General features: G+C 41.7%; 1 protein-coding gene across 1 annotated transcript in view; it reads left to right on the top strand.

Moving 5' to 3' along the window:
* rnf111 (ring finger protein 111) overlaps positions 1 to 16,457 on the top strand; it is a 33,201-nt gene that overhangs the window by 9,166 nt on the left and 7,578 nt on the right. The window contains exons 4-11 of the mRNA XM_047364132.1: positions 6,117 to 6,271; positions 9,424 to 9,615; positions 9,741 to 10,108; positions 11,936 to 12,182; positions 13,134 to 13,491; positions 13,567 to 13,692; positions 13,830 to 13,947; positions 14,456 to 14,539. Coding sequence (XP_047220088.1) covers positions 6,117 to 6,271; positions 9,424 to 9,615; positions 9,741 to 10,108; positions 11,936 to 12,182; positions 13,134 to 13,491; positions 13,567 to 13,692; positions 13,830 to 13,947; positions 14,456 to 14,539 — 1,648 coding nt within the window. The remainder of the gene's footprint in view (positions 1 to 6,116; positions 6,272 to 9,423; positions 9,616 to 9,740; positions 10,109 to 11,935; positions 12,183 to 13,133; positions 13,492 to 13,566; positions 13,693 to 13,829; positions 13,948 to 14,455; positions 14,540 to 16,457) is intronic.

The raw sequence follows: 16,457 nt of genomic DNA, 5'->3' as shown, positions 1-16,457 counted from the left end.
TGTGTTGCTTCTTATTTTGTGGTTGAGACCATTAACCTTCTTTTTTTCTTTTAGAAATGCTTTCTCTGCCCTCCGTCATTGTGCAGTTGTGTATTTCTTAATGTTTCATGGTGTATGAAGATAATGAAAGCATGTCACAAACCTAACGTTTACTGTTTACAGTGGATGTTGGGTCAAAAACATAGAAATGAAATGCAACACAGTATTGTTGAAAAATAGAAGCAACCTCAGATTGGAAAAGTACGAGTGTCTTTAAATTGTGGAGGAACCCTCTTTTTGATGCGTGAAGGTCAAATAGTAAAAACCGTATTATGGTTTGGTTTAGACTGAAGCTCCTTAAACTCCAACTAGCTGATTTAGATGTATTTCTATCATCTATCCATCATCTATATTTTCTCTTATTGAATAATTTATAGGCTCCTGCCCCTTTCCTAGCTACAGTTTTGTTCTGTTGGGAAGGTAAAGATTACATTAATCCTCTGCATATTTTTTGTTTCTGCAGTGTGCGTAATTGACAAGAAGACAACAACAGGGCTCTCACTACCGCTGGGTTTTGATAGTGGTTTGTTTTGTTAGATTATTCTGGTATCCAGCATTTACAGGTCCTTCTCAAAATATTAGCATATTGTGATAAAGTTCATTATTTTCCATAATGTCATGATGGAAATTTAACATTCATATATTTTAGATTCATTGCACACTAACTGAAATATTTCAGGTCTTTTATTGTCTTAATACGGATGATTTTGGCATACAGCTCATGAAAACCCAAAATTCCTATCTCACAAAATTAGCATATAATTAAAAGGGTCTCTAAACGAGCTATGAACCTAATCATCTGAATCAACAAGTTAACTCTAAACACCTGCAAAAGATTCCTGAGGCCTTTAAAACTCCCAGCCTGGTTCATCACTCAAAACCCCAATCATGGGTAAGACTGCCGACCTGACTGCTGTCCAGAAGGCCACTATTGACACCCTCAAGCAAGAGGGTAAGACACAGAAAGAAATTTCTGAACGAATAGGCTGTTCCCAGAGTGCTGTATCAAGGCACCTCAGTGGGAAGTCTGTGGGAAGGAAAAAGTGTGGCTGAAAGCGCTGGACAACGAGAAGAGGTGACCGGACCCTGAGGAAGATTGTGGAGAAGGGCCGATTCCAGACCTTGGGGGACCTGCGGAAGCAGTGGACTGAGTCTGGAGTAGAAACATCCAGAGCCACCGTGCACAGGCGTGTGCAGGAAATGGGCTACAGGTGCCGCATTCCCCAGGTCAAGCCACTTTTGAACCAGAAACAGCGGCAGAAGCGCCTGACCTGGGCTACAGAGAAGCAGCACTGGATTGTTGCTCAGTGGTCCAAAGTACTTTTTTAAGATGAAAGAAAATTCTGCATGTCATTCGGAAATCAAGGTGCCAGAGTCTGGAGGAAGACTGGGGAGAAGGAAATGCCAAAATGCCAGAAGTCCAGTGTCAAGTACCCACAGTCAGTGATGGTCTGGGGTGCCGTGTCAGCTGCTGGTGTTGGTCCACTGTGTTTTATCAAGGGCAGGGTCAATGCAGCTAGCTATCAGGAGATTTTGGAGCACTTCATGCTTCCATCTGCTGAAAAGCTTTATGGAGATGAAGATTTCATTTTTCAGCACGACCTGGCACCTGCTCACAGTGTCAAAACCACTGGTAAATGGTTTACTGACCATGGTATCACTGTGCTCAATTGGCCTGCCAACTCTCCTGACCTGAACCCCATAGAGAATCTGTGGGATATTGTGAAGAGAACGTTGAGAGACTCAAGACCCAACACTCTGGATGAGCTAAAGGCCGCTATCGAAGCATCCTGGGCCTCCATAAGACCTCAGCAGTGCCACAGGCTGATTGCCTCCATGCCACGCCGCATTGAAGCAGTCATTTCTGCCAAAGGATTCCTGACCAAGTATTGAGTGCATAACTGTACATGATTATTTGAAGGTTGACGTTTTTTGTATTAAAAACACTTTTATTTTATTGGTCGGATGAAATATGCTAATTTTGTGAGATAGGAATTTTGGGTTTTCATGAGCTGTATGCCAAAATCATCCGTATTAAGACAATAAAAGACCTGAAATATTTCAGTTAGTGTGCAATGAATCTAAAATATATGAATGTTAAATTTTCATCATGACATTATGGAAAATAATGAACTTTATCACAATATGCTAATAATTTGAGAAGGACCTGCAGTTTGGTTTCATGATCTTGAAAGAATCTCTGGAGTTGTTTGTGTGTGTCAGTTTGCAGAAGTGCTCATGTAAAAGAGGCAATGACGCTAAGTTGAAGAAGTTTGTTTTAGCGCCACAAACCATCCGTCTGTCTGTGAGGTGGCGGCGCCTGATGATCTACAGCAAACCTCAAATCATTTATGTTCAGATATGTCTAACTGTACTCCTCTGCAGCCCCCCCATTCTTTCTGTTTCAGTACTCTTCTAATATGTGATCCTGCGCAAACGCTTTCCTCTGTGGTAACATCTGTCACCCTTTTTTCCCCCCACTTCTGTAACCACACCCCTGTTTCCATTTTCAGATCAAGTCACCAAGAATATTTGATACCATTTCCCTGAAATTATTACCCAGAGCTTTAATGGTCATGATTTCAGTAATTTTCCCCTTGTTTCCCGTCACTTTTTCAGCTCATCTGTCTCACTACATAATCTAGCAGTGTGTTAAAGTGGGGGATGGGCACTGGTGGAGCAGGAGGGTGGAGAATCAATGGCCGGCAGAAAGAGCAATGAAATCTCTGACGTTGGCCCTGTTTGCTAATGCTAACGTGTATTTTTCTGCAATTTATGTCAGGGAAGATTTTTTTCAGTCGTGTCTGTGCTAATTTGTATTTCAGTATTTTATTCTAAGCTGCAATTTATATATTGTCTTTATATTTTAAACAGCACACTATCAGAGTTAGGTGACATTTAAAAGCGGCTTTTTGGCATGATTAAGAGGAGACGGCCATTTTTTTATAACCTGCGTCCTTCACAGGAGTTGCTCTGTGCACCCAGTCAGCGTAATAATTAGAAATATTAACCGGTATTTGTTTGTTTATGTGACTTGACATCTGTTTAAACTAGCACAAAGAAAGACGTTGTTCACTGTTGGCTGCATTTCACCACTGGTTTCCTTTGAGTGTAGTAGATGATAATAAAAGAGGATCATGTAGCTGGACTCAATAAATAAAAACATGTATATGTCCACCAGTCCCTGCTCTGAATCCTCTAATAAGCTCAGCAGATACAGACCTTGTTTTTAAGCTATATGTTCTACTTTATTTGTTTCCTTAAGTTTCCAGTAAGAAATTCAGAATGTTGTTGACTGTTTTTTTCCAATGTATGACTCTGTGCCATAAATTGTTTACCACTCCTCACGCTGTGCTGTTCCTGCCCTCCCATTCCTGTTGAACTCCCAAACTCCCAACCTTAGCTGTCACCAGCATCAGCCCCAGCAGTTTACTCCGCTCTGCCGCAGCACACACAGCCCGTCGCTCCCCTCTTATCCCTGGGGTTTTTGCCTCGCGTCACTTTGGTTTGGCACAACCCCAGCCCTGCCAAGCCCTATCCATTCCCATAGTGATCATATTTATAGTGTTCTGTTTCCCTCTCTGCTGGCACCCCTCATCCCCAGAGGTTTCCAGTGGTAAACAGATATTTACAAAATAATCCCAGGTCTGCTTAATTAGCAGCCCTTCCCTAGTGTCAAGACTTGCTCCTTGGGGTCAACCCAAAGCTGACAAGGCAGTCCAATTAGCCCTCCCACATATCTCCTTATTCTCTTTCTCTCTGCATCTCTCTGCACCTCCCAACAAAATCTAGCCTCACAGCTGGGTTTTGTTGGGAGGTGCAAGAGTGTGTTTATTATGTTTGAATTTCCATCCAGGTTATAAGTTGCTGTTGGTATTTGTGAAGTTTAAAAGGTATTAAGCCACACCATCCTCATACCACATTGATTACATGGAAATGGAGGGTATGAGCATATGGGAATTCTCCTTATTGTAAACAGAGCGAATAAAGGCCTTTCCTGCATTACAGGCACCTGTAGAATGTAATGACTACCAACTTTTAGATTAGTATTTTGCAAAATGAGAATAAAGCTCATTTAATTACATAATCTATAGTCTAACAGTAATTGTACATCATTATGTATACATCTTAGACAGAAAATATAAGTTGATATAAATGAAAATTATTTGAAATTAATAATTTGTGTTTTTCCTCGGTGGACACAGTTCTCGCATTAGTAACCAGGTCGTTTCAAGTGACTAATTTAGCTTTTTATTTGAACTTGGAAATTGGGGTTCAAATCAGCTGGTTTGAAAATCCAGTATGGCTGCTAAGTGACCAAAGCTGAGGTCTGACCTGGGGATTTCTTTCTAAAGGCTTATATATGGACAAACTAATAGGGTATACTTTGTTTTATTTCCCCAATAAATAAAGCAAACATTGAATATAAAAGGAAAACAATCTGCTGCATGTTCTTTCATAGAGGTAGTGGTTTTCAGTCTGGCAGAAAATGAAGAGATCACAAGAATATTCTTATTTATCCATTAAAACGTCCCTAACCGTTATCTGATTTTTACCAAACTCAAAAGTGAATGAAGGAATTGCTTTTTATGCTTTCAGGCTGTAAAACGCAGGGATTCTTTTAGTTTCTATGCATTTAGGAAATTTTAGATTATTCAGTCATTGACCTGAGCCCACCTGGGAACCCAGAACTGGGCGATCTTGATCCTCTTGACTTCAGGATCACCGGGAATAATGTATTTATTTGCACTTCTGTAAGCTGGGCAAACAATTGAAAATGATGAAGCACAGTTAAAAGAACAGACGACAAGCTTAAATTATTTCACCACAAAGCAGATCTCTGTCACTTATGACGTCCTTTCAACAACAAACCAAATCGAAGCGTACAAGCAGCTGCAACCTCAGTTTGTTTCACTTCCTCCTAGATTTCCACCAAGCATCTGCATCATGAAGCTCAGCACCAGAGCAGAACACACAGGAGTTGTTTTTTATCTGTTCTTGTTGATCCACATTGATATTAGAGCTATGGACGGACCAGGCCATGTAAAATATAATAATGAGACACAAATTATGTGAAGATTGCTATTAGGGTTGCTAGTAACATGGTTGTAAAACCATTTCTTGGACATGTTATAGAAATATTCTGGCAGGCCACCAAGCTGTCTCTTAACGCATCTTTTTGTAAGCTGGAGGAACCTGAACAACTAGGAAAAATTATGATTTGAATTCAAATTCATCATTTTATTATGTCTTTTATTAGGTTTATCTTTAGGATTAAACAGTGTATAACTTGGTGGTGCATTTACACCTCAGATATGCTCGCTATCTCTCTATCCCTGCTGTTTTTTTTTTGTAAAAGCTCTCATTTGGCAGTACCAAGGTCCCCTACCTCAACATCTCCATGACAGCCTGTTTCACAGCACTCCCACACAGCTTCTTGTCTCTCGGGGCCAGCCCTCCTCCCTCTGTTCACCTGGCTTTTACCACACCATGGAGGGAACTCGGACTATTCCCTTGCTTCTCACTTCCGTCTCAGAGGCCGAGGAAAAGAGCGACAGGAGCCTTTGAGAGAGAAAATTAAAAGAAACGGAAGAATGGGGCGAGAGGAAGAGGGTCAGAGGCGGTTGACATTTGACGGGCATGCAGGAAAATTAAAGGTGTCTGGGGAAAAATGGGAAGGATTTGATGCAAGCCTGATGGCATTCTGAGCTCTCCCGCTGGTCACTTGACTAGCTTTTAATAGCCACAAACTGTCATTTATCTTAATTTTTTAATTGCATTTTAATAAATTTTCTTTTTTACTTTTATCATCATTTAAATATTTGGGAGTTTTTTGGGAGCTTGTGATCCATCTGGCACAGCTGGTCATTACGCTTCCCAGTATAACCACTACTGAATAGCTTCACTTGTTCAAATATTTTTACTCTCATACCACACTGGTGTGTCAGTTTGCTGTCACTGAACTTGAATGTCACACTCTGTTTCAGCTAATGCATCATGGAGCTGTGAAAATTTTGCTTCAGGCTCTACGCCACAGTTTTAGTCCAACAGGTGTGGTTTTATGTCTGTGTCCGCAGGTCACGTTCGGTTGGGGGTCTTAGTAGGATTTGGGGCAGTAGTTGTGCCCAGAACCGTCTCCAGGAGCCGCGCGGACGGCACCGGCTCTCAACAGTCATCCAGCCGCTGCGGCAGAATCCTGGGGAGGTGGTGGATCTCACTGTCGATGAGGATGGTAAGTAAGGCTGAAGGAAAAACTTCAGTATCTTGCATAACAATTTACATGCCTTGAATTTTTTTACATTTTATGTCAAGACCACAAACCTTCATTAATTTCAATGGGATTTTAGGTATATATTTTAGGATATAGCAATGCATAATTTAGAAAAAAAAGGCAGACAATGCACGGTTTTAAAATGTTTTTTTTACTAAAAACAATAAAACCTTTTTAAAGTTTAGAGAGGGACTGATCAAGAAAGTCTGCTGGTTTAAAGAAGCATGTTAAGTGCAGAGGGTGTGTTTGGGCTGAAAAAAATACTTTGACTCATTTATGTTCATAAAGAAAATGAATTTGGATGCCAACTGTTTTAAAAAGTCAAAATAACTGTGCATCCTTATTTTTTTTTACACATTTTCAAAGTCTTGTCCTTGAAGTCAAAGCGTTCCTGATATAAGACTTTTAAATGAGCTTTGTGGGAAACTCGTAGTAATGGCAGTAGATGTGATAACAAAAACTTTAATTATAGTCTTTATTAATTAAAGGAGTAAATTAAAACAAGTTGTTATGCAGTAGTGAACTAGTAGGTTCAATAAGATTGGAGTAGAAATTGTACAAAAGCCAACAACCAATACAGGATTGCCAGTTTTCTGAAAGCACAATTCTCAGCTGAGGACTGAATTCACCCATAACAGTTTGGATGCAAAACAATATAGCTAAGGCCCTGTTTACACGACAGAAAAGTTTAATTGCGCTCTACGGTTCGTCTACACGACAACGCTGCACGTTTCTCTGAAAATGTCATGATTTGAAAAAGGAATCCACAGTGTAACATTTTAAAAACGTCCCGGTCTCCATTGTCGTGTAGACAGGAAACATTGAATCTTCCTGTATGCGGAAGCTCTGGCACATGCGCAGTATGACTGCAATCAGTTGAAATTAATGCTGATTGCATTAATTGCATTGAATCGCTGTCGTGGAAACAGGGCCTAAAGTGGACTGTACTGTGTGTGCTTGTTTGCAGACGCCTCTCAGTTGTCAAAACAAACCTTATTAGCCTCTCGGTGTTTACAATCTATCTGCTTTTCATATTTACAAATTAATTTAGTCCTCCACCTCGGGAGACATGCAAATACTCTGAGCCATTTCACTTTGGTGTACATCACTGCTCGTGTGGATCACGCTTGAGACACAAATGGCAATGTTGTGAAGTGGTCCGCTTGTATTTTGATTTTTTTTTTTACTGTGACCTATCTCTGTTGTTTTATTATCCTTCCCATGAACTTGCTGTGCCACTGTTAGAGGAAAAAAAATTATCATAATTTGTGAAAAAATGCACGTATTTAAACATGGTCCTGGTTCTAATGTACAGGTCCTTCTCAAAATATTAGCATATTGTGATAAAGTTCATTATTTTCCATAATGTAATGATGAAAATTTAACATTCATATATTTTAGATTCATTGCACACTAACTGAAATATTTCAGGTCTTTTATTGTCTTAATACGGATGATTTTGGCATACAGCTCATGAAAACCCAAAATTCCTATCTCACAAAATTAGCATATCATTAAAAGGGTCTCTAAACGAGCTATGAACCTAATCATCTGAATCAACGAGTTAACTCTAAACACCTGCAAAAGATTCCTGAGGCCTTTAAAACTCCCAGCCTGGTTCATCACTCAAAACCCCAATCATGGGTAAGACTGCCGACCTGACTGCTGTCCAGAAGGCTACTATTGACACCCTCCAATTGAGCACAGTGATACCATGGTCAGTAAACCATTTACCAGTGGTTTTGGCACTGTGAGCAGGTGCCAGGTCGTGCTGAAAAATGAAATCTTCATCTCCATAAAGCTTTTCAGCAGATGGAAGCATGAAGTGCTCCAAAATCTCCTGATAGCTAGCTGCATTGACCCTGCCCTTGATAAAACACAGTGGACCAACACCAGCAGCTGACACGGCACCCCAGACCATCACTGACTGTGGGTACTTGACACTGGACTTCTGGCATTTTGGCATTTCCTTCTCCCCAGTCTTCCTCTAGACTCTGGCACCTTGATTTCCGAATGACATGCAGAATTTGCTTTCATCCGAAAAAAGTACTTTGGACCACTGAGCAACAGTCCAGCGCTGCTTCTCTGTAGCCCAGGTCAGGCGCTTCTGCTGCTGTTTCTGGTTCAAAAGTGGCTTGACCTGGGGAATGCGGCACCTGTAGCCCATTTCCTGCACACGCCTGTGCACGGTGGCTCTGGATGTTTCTACTCCAGACTCAGTCCACTGCTTCCGCAGGTCCCCCAAGGTCTGGAATCGGCCCTTCTCCACAATCTTCCTCAGGGTCCGGTCACCTCTTCTCGTTGTGCAGCATTTTCTGCCACACTTTTTCCTTCCCACAGACTTCCCACTGAGGTGCCTTGATACAGCACTCTGGGAACAGCCTATTCGTTCAGAAATTTCTTTCTGTGTCTTACCTTCTTGCTTGAGGGTGTCAATAGTGGCCTTCTGGACAGCAGTCAGGTCGGCAGTCTTACCCATGATTGGGGTTTTGAGTGATGAACCAGGCTGGGAGTTTTAAAGGCCTCAGGAATCTTTTGCAGGTGTTTAGAGTTAACTCGTTGATTCAGATGATTAGGTTCATAGCTCGTTTAGAGACCCTTTTAATGATATGCTAATTTTGTGAGATAGGAATTTTGGGTTTTCATGAGCTGTATGCCAAAATCATCCGTATTAAGACAATTAAAGACCTGAAATATTTCAGTTAGTGTGCAATGAATCTAAAATATATGAATGTTAAATTTTCATCATTACATTATGGAAAATAATGAACTTTATCACAATATGCTAATATTTTGAGAAGGACCTGTACAGTAAGTACTAGACAGCGAATATGGAGGCAGGCACACTCATAGTAAGCAAGTACGGGTTAGGTTAGGTTTTTATGTTGCATTACTCTATGCTCCATGCTGCCAATAAAAAACCTCTGTTGCTTCAGAACATTTACTAGTATCTCATTGAAATGATTTCAATCTGCAGGTTTTGAAGCCACAGCTTTTAAATCCTTGTTATCTGTTGGTAATGGTATACTATACTACATCACGCCTAGTACACAGGTTGAATTTAGCCAAACCTTTCATGCGTCACTCCCACTTTTTTTTGTTTTCCTCCCCAGATCTCTCAGTTGTGCCAACCACCTCTGGCAGCATTCACACTCAGACAGTAAGGTCGTCATCTTCATCATCATCCTCCCTTCACGCCTCTACCTCTGAGCTCAATGACGCCCCAGGCCCTTCCACCAGCTGCGCAGGTTCGGTATCTGAAAGTGTGCGCACACAGAGGGCAAGTGGTTCTGCTCACACAGAGGGTGAGTTTGACACGAGGAGTGAAACCAGCTACTGTAGGCTGGTCAGACATTTTGTTCCTTTAGAGTCTCGTTTATGTTTTTAATCTCTTTAGTGCTGTTTTGTGATTATTTTTATTTCTCTACAGATGACAACAGACCAGGTTTGTCTGGTACAGGAGGAGAAAACTCAGGCACAGCCATGCCCAGACTCCCATCCTGCTGTCAGCAGCACTCTCCGTGCAGCGGTCCCTCTCCTGGCCACATGTCCCTCAGCCATTCTCATTCTAGCTGCTTGCAAGCGTCGCCCTCTCAGCAGACCGCCAGCTCTCAGCACAGCCACAGCAACACTCACCATTTTGTCCACCATATCCATCACCCAGCACCACAGCCCCCGGGAACCCTACCATTTCAAGAGCCGAGCTGCCCTGTGGAACGCCCCAGTGCTCTGCCTGCCCCCTGTGCTGGAGTCAGCAACAGCAGTAGCAGCAGCAATGCAGCCCACTACCATGACCAGGTATTCGTGATCTAAATTTGTTGCCAACATATACAGGTCCTTCTCAAAATATTAGCATATTGTGATAAAGTTCATTATTTTCCATAATGTCATGATGAAAATTTAACATTCATATATTTTAGATTCATTGCACACTAACTGAAATATTTCAGGTCTTTTATTGTCTTAATACGGATGATTTTGGCATACAGCTCATGAAAACCCAAAATTCCTATCTCACAAAATTAGCATATTTCATCCGACCAATAAAAGAAAAGTGTTTTTAATACAAAAAACGTCAACCTTCAAATAATAATGTACAGTTATGCACTCAATACTTGGTCGGGAATCCTTTGGCAGAAATTACTGCTTCAATGCGGCGTGGCATGGAGGCAATCAGCCTGTGGCACTGCTGAGGTCTTATGGAGGCCCAGGATGCTTCGATAACGGCCTTTAGCTCATCCAGAGTGTTGGGTCTTGAGTCTCTCAACGTTCTCTTCACAATATCCCACAGATTCTCTATGGGGTTCAGGTCAGGAGAGTTGGCAGGCCAATTGAGCACAGTGATACCATGGTCAGTAAACCATTTACCAGTGGTTTTGGCACTGTGAGCAGGTGCCAGGTCGTGCTGAAAAATGAAATCTTCATCTCCATAAAGCTTTTCAGCAGATGGAAGCATGAAGTGCTCCAAAATCTCCTGATAGCTAGCTGCATTGACCCTGCCCTTGATAAAACACAGTGGACCAACACCAGCAGCTGACACGGCACCCCAGACCATCACTGACTGTGGGTACTTGACACTGGACTTCTGGCATTTTGGCATTTCCTTCTCCCCAGTCTTCCTCCAGACTCTGGCACCTTGATTTCCGAATGACATGCAGAATTTGCTTTCATCCGAAAAAAGTACTTTGGACCATTGAGCAACAGTCCAGTGCTGCTTCTCTGTAGCCCAGGTCTGGGGAAGGTGGCACCTGTAGCCCATTTCCTGCACACGCCTGTGCACGGTGGCTCTGGATGTTTCTACTCCAGACTCAGTCCACTGCTTCCGCAGGTCCCCCAAGGTCTGGAATCGGCCCTTCTCCACAATCTTCCTCAGGGTCCGGTCACCTCTTCTCGTTGTGCAGCGTTTTCTGCCACACTTTTTCCTTCCCACAGACTTCCCACTGAGGAGCCTTGATACAGCACTCTGGGAACAGCCTATTCGTTCAGAAATTTCTTTCTGTGTCTTACCCTCTTGCTTGAGGGTGTCAATAGTGGCCTTCTGGACAGCAGTCAGGTCGGCAGTCTTACCCATGATTGAGGTTTTGAGTGATGAACCAGGCTGGGAGTTTTAAAGGCCTCAGGAATCTTTTGCAGGTGTTTAGAGTTAACTCGTTGATTCAGATGATTAGGTTCATAGCTCGTTTAGAGACCCTTTTAATGATATGCTAATTTTGTGAGATAGGAATTTTGGGTTTTCATGAGCTGTATGCCAAAATCATCCGTATTAAGACAATAAAAGACCTGAAATATTTTAGTTAGTGTGCAATGAATCTAAAATATATGAATGTTAAATTTTCATCATGACATTATGGAAAATAATGAACTTTATCACAATATGCTAATATTTTGAGAAGGACCTGTACATGTGCCCTTTTTATGTATTTTATTATGATGCTTGCATAAACGTAAAGTGATTCTTCTTAATATTGGTTTGCATGAACAACAAATTAGACATTCTGCATGTCTGAAATAATCACCCTGTTTTTCTTTTATGTTGGCAAAAAAACACCTCTTCTAGCAGTTGTGAAACAGACACTGCTCCAATTCAGTACTTACATCCTCAATGTTTTTGTTTTCCTTCCACAGCAGACCCTGCCAGTGGACCTGAGCAACAGCAGCGTTCGAGGCAGTGGTACCGGCAGTACTAGTTTCCATGGCAGCACTTCAGCCTTTGACCCATGCTGCCCAGGCTCCTCCTCGCGGCCCCCTGCTTATGTTTCACACGCCACCCCTGGGCCCAGTCAGCCAGCTGTGGTGGACTCATTTAGCTCCACCATGGTGGCTCAGCCACAAACACAGCCCCAGCCCTGTAGACATTATATGCACCCACCTTGTGAGTACAAGACACCATTCAGGTTTTCCCTTCAGAAAACCAGGCATCCGCTGCAACAGTTAACAGGAGTTATTGGTCCTAAGAATAATTCAGCATAGAGAACAAAGCTGTGTGACAAGGATGAAGGATGAGATGTTGGCTGTTGGTGACACTGCACTGTTTTATTTTTCACTCATACTAAGCTAGTTTTAGTATCAAAGGAAAGCAGCAAAGGAAAAAACATTTAAACAAAATGCAGATTTGCTACTCGGTCTGAGAAAGTGTAACATTTGATTAAAGTATTTTCCCAGTTGTAATGTAGTTGTACAGGCATTGGAGGCTAATGTAGCTAATATTAACACAGGTTAAGATGGAGCCCAACTGAAGGTCAGAGTTACAGCAGAGAAAAGCTCCTGCTATAGTTGATCCATGAAGAAAATATAATGAAATTGTACAGAGATGCTGCTGAATACATTTGCATGAACCAGATCCTTGTTTACACTGTACAAAATAGGTTTTGCCAGATCTTTGTTTTGAAGCTGCTTATTTTAGTACTGAATCAGTAGTACATACTTCCATAAAGGATAGTAATACTTAAACTAGGTGTTATCTTGCCTACTATTTTGCTAAAAAGGGAAGTGACACTTTTAAATTGTAAATGTCTCTCAACGACAGCTGAATTGTCCCCTTATTGTCGTATTGTGACTCATATGAGTAACAGAGAGAGAGAAAATGAATAACTGACAGTGTTGATTTAAATAATTTAGTTTTAGACAAAATAATCTTTTGTTATTCAGAAAGAAATAGTCAATGACAGAAAACGCCTCATGCATCATTTGTAATTCTAGGCCGAAGATCTTAAATGGAGCATTTAAGAGCGTAAAAGCTTTATTTCTAAGCATGAACTCTATGGTTTACTGTTAGTTTGGCTTGAATAGATTCACTGACCCTGTTTCTTTCATTGAATTCCAGATGGCTCTCTAACACGATCACTGCATCATCAGCCCCCCTCCGCCTGCCCTCACTCCCACGGAAACCCCCAACTCACACCTCAGGCTCCTCCGCAAGGCGAATTTCTCATTCCTCACTCCTTTCATACTCCACTGCCACCCCACCCTTCAGGTCACTCTGTTCCCCCTGGACCTCCCCCTCCCCTTTCTGCCCACCACCTCCCCACCTCAAGCGTTCCCCTGGCCCCGCACCTTCCACCGGACCACCAGACCTTGCAGCACCATATGCCGCCTCTGGGGCCTTCGGTGCAAAGGATCCATCAGCACGAGATGCTGCAGAGGATGGAGGTTCAGAGGAGGAGGATGATGCAGCACCCCACGTGAGTATCAGAGTCAGGGACTTGTAAGAGTTCCAGACCTTTATTGTTGAAACGCATATTTGTTTTTCTTTGCAGGCGCGCACATGAGCGTCCACCTCCACACCCCCACAGGATGCACCCCAACTATGGCCATGGACACCACATCCACGTGCCACAGACTATGTCTTCCCATCCTCGCCAGCCTGAGCAGAGAACCACTTGGTGGGTTTTCGGTTTAATTCCACCAAAACCTCATCATTTAAACCAGTCACATGGACCGTTTTTGTGGTCGAAGTTTAGAAATGTCCTGATATTTACCAGCAGTATTGATCTAATAATGACCCTCACTTAATTAACAGGGAGCTTGGCATCGAGGCTGGTGTACCCGTGGCTTCGTACGCTTCAGGGCACCTGCACTCTCACCTGCCCCACTACCACCCTCCCCCAAGACTGCACCACTTCCCCATCTCCTTAATGGTAGGAGAAACACTTGCAACAATTAGCATAGAAGATAACAAACACACTTTATACAAAGTCTGTCTAGGATTCATTCTACTGGCCCTTATTTATTACGTTAGTCACCTTAAGAATAGCCCTGGAGCCTTCATGAATCATGCATTAGCAATTAATTTGAGCATTTCAAGTGTGCACTCAACAAATCCAAGGTCCTTGACTATCATCTAACCCGTCTAGTTTGCAGTTTTGCAGTGTAATTTATTAGTTTTAATATGCACACATCGGTGACCTTCGCCATTAAATAGTACTTTCAGTTCCTTTTTAAATTATTTGCGCTTCTCAAATACCCAGTTTAGTTATGGAGCTTATGTTTTTCACATCAGATATCTGGAAATGTTTGAAAAAGTTAAATGCGAGAAGCTGTGCACGTCTCTCCTCATGAGTTGTATGCACTATTCAGACCCTGCTTTAAGTGCTTTCCGAAGACTTGTGGTAATGTTTTATATATGGCCTCCTTTGTTTCTCACAGCACACTACTGGCATTTCTGAAGTGACCTATCCGCACATTAGGTACATCTCATCTAGAGTGACTGGCTTTGGAAGAACCTACGAGGTGAGGACTGCACCTGTTTGTTCCAAAATGAGCGTTTTAATAAAGCTGAAGATAAACCGTGCTTCAAACGCATTGAGCTGCAGCCATCGCTGTACTCGGTACCATTAAGACTATTAAGGTGGATTTCAACTCCATACGACATTTATTTATTTAGATTTAGTCACAACACTTGTCATGATATACAACGAAAATTGGATAATCAGTGCTTGGTGGCTTGCCATGTAGTGAGGTCATGTGACCCCACTTGTTTTTTGGGGTTTTCTTAAATTTAATTGGTGAAACATTGTAGCCAGTACTAAGTTTTAGACTTTCCCTTTCACAGAGCAGATTCAGTTCGGTGTTACTCCCTCAAAAGACTGATTCCAGGGTGACACAACATGGCTGGGCGGGGTGTGTCCATTTCTTTCTGCCATTTTAAAGTATGACTCAGCTAGATGTGATGATGAGCTCCATGGGACGAGTTTATCTCTTTAATAGTTCATACACAAGGGAAATGGGCTATTTGCAGCTGCTAACACATTAAATATTTAGGTTTTTTTTGACATGATTATCTTTGCAATTCATCAACTAGACTAATATGAAGGAGCGCTGTACTTTGTTTTTCTTTCAGCAAAGTGCAATCAAAGTTCAAGTTTCTTTACACAGCGTGTTTTAAAAGCAAGTGCAGGGTTGACCAAAGTGATTTTTGCTTTCAATCTCCAACTTCTGTTAAGGTCTGACCTGCCGATACAAATTTTAGCCAATTGTGATTTCTATTTAAGAGCTATAATATCAGACGACATAAGAGCAAAATATTTTTCAAGCCTTTCTATCGGGAGTAGTCATTATTTATTAATCTTAGGAGCAGAGTGATGTCACACTGTGCGTGTGATGGAGCAGTATCCGTAAGACAAGGTTTTACAAGTTAAAAACAAAGACCACTATTTGGATTTAACATTTTAAACTGTCTTTAGCATCTTTAATTAGCAATGAGTGCGGTTAGTGTTACTAAAATAGTAGTCTTTGCGTATATTTCCCAGTGTTTAGTCCCGAGGCGATGCCAATCCTTAACTTATCTCAGAGATTTCCAAATCCATGACAACAGAGGTTGAAAACAGAGCAACGTTTGCTGTTGTCTATTCGTCCTCCCTGTCATCTCGCAGCCTGAATGAGACGCTGATATGTCCCAACAAAAACAGTTTCCTTTGAAATGGCTTCTCACGTCTTTGCTTCCTGCATGTGACTCAACACCTCACCGATACTTCAAACAGCTAACTATGAGTCTTATTTCCTCTGTAACAGTGTCCACACTAAAGGATGTTGTTGTCAGGGTGACTTGGTAGCACTTATTTATTATTATTTATTTATTTATCTATTTGTTCATTGATTGGGGCGACCTGTTAACTTGATCAGGGTCAATCAAGGTGAAAGACAACTGATTTTTTTTCTGTGGATCTTTACTTTATGTACTTTATGAAAAATCACTCTGATGGACAAAATGTCACAAAGGTTTGTTGCTTTGTCTGAGATTTGATCAACTTAAATTTGGCCCATTTTAATATAACGTTTTTATTCCTTTAAAAGGAAGTGGGATGTCGAGTTTCAAAACCACTGCTTTAGCTCTGCATGTTTCAGAACCAAAGTATGAGTCTAGCGGGTTGTATTTCACTCTCCTTCAGTCTAGTGCCAAATCCTAAATGACTCAAAACACTGTATATATATTTAATTCAACACACACAGTTACATCAATATGTGTGTGTGTGTTTTACTGGTTCACTCATTTGTCCGGGGGGGTTTTTTAAGGTTATTGTCAGCTGTGAATTACAGGGATTGAACAATGAAAGTGAAACACCTGTCATTTTAGTGTGGGAGGTTTCATGTCTAAATTGGACCAGCCTGGTAGCCAGTCTTCATTGATTGCACATTACACCAGTAAGAG

This window comes from Girardinichthys multiradiatus, chromosome 4 (assembly GCF_021462225.1).
Source record: "Girardinichthys multiradiatus isolate DD_20200921_A chromosome 4, DD_fGirMul_XY1, whole genome shotgun sequence".
Taxonomy (NCBI): Eukaryota; Metazoa; Chordata; class Actinopteri; order Cyprinodontiformes; family Goodeidae; genus Girardinichthys; species Girardinichthys multiradiatus.
Note: the sequence above shows the minus strand (reverse complement) of the source record. Positions and strands in the feature narration are given on the sequence as shown.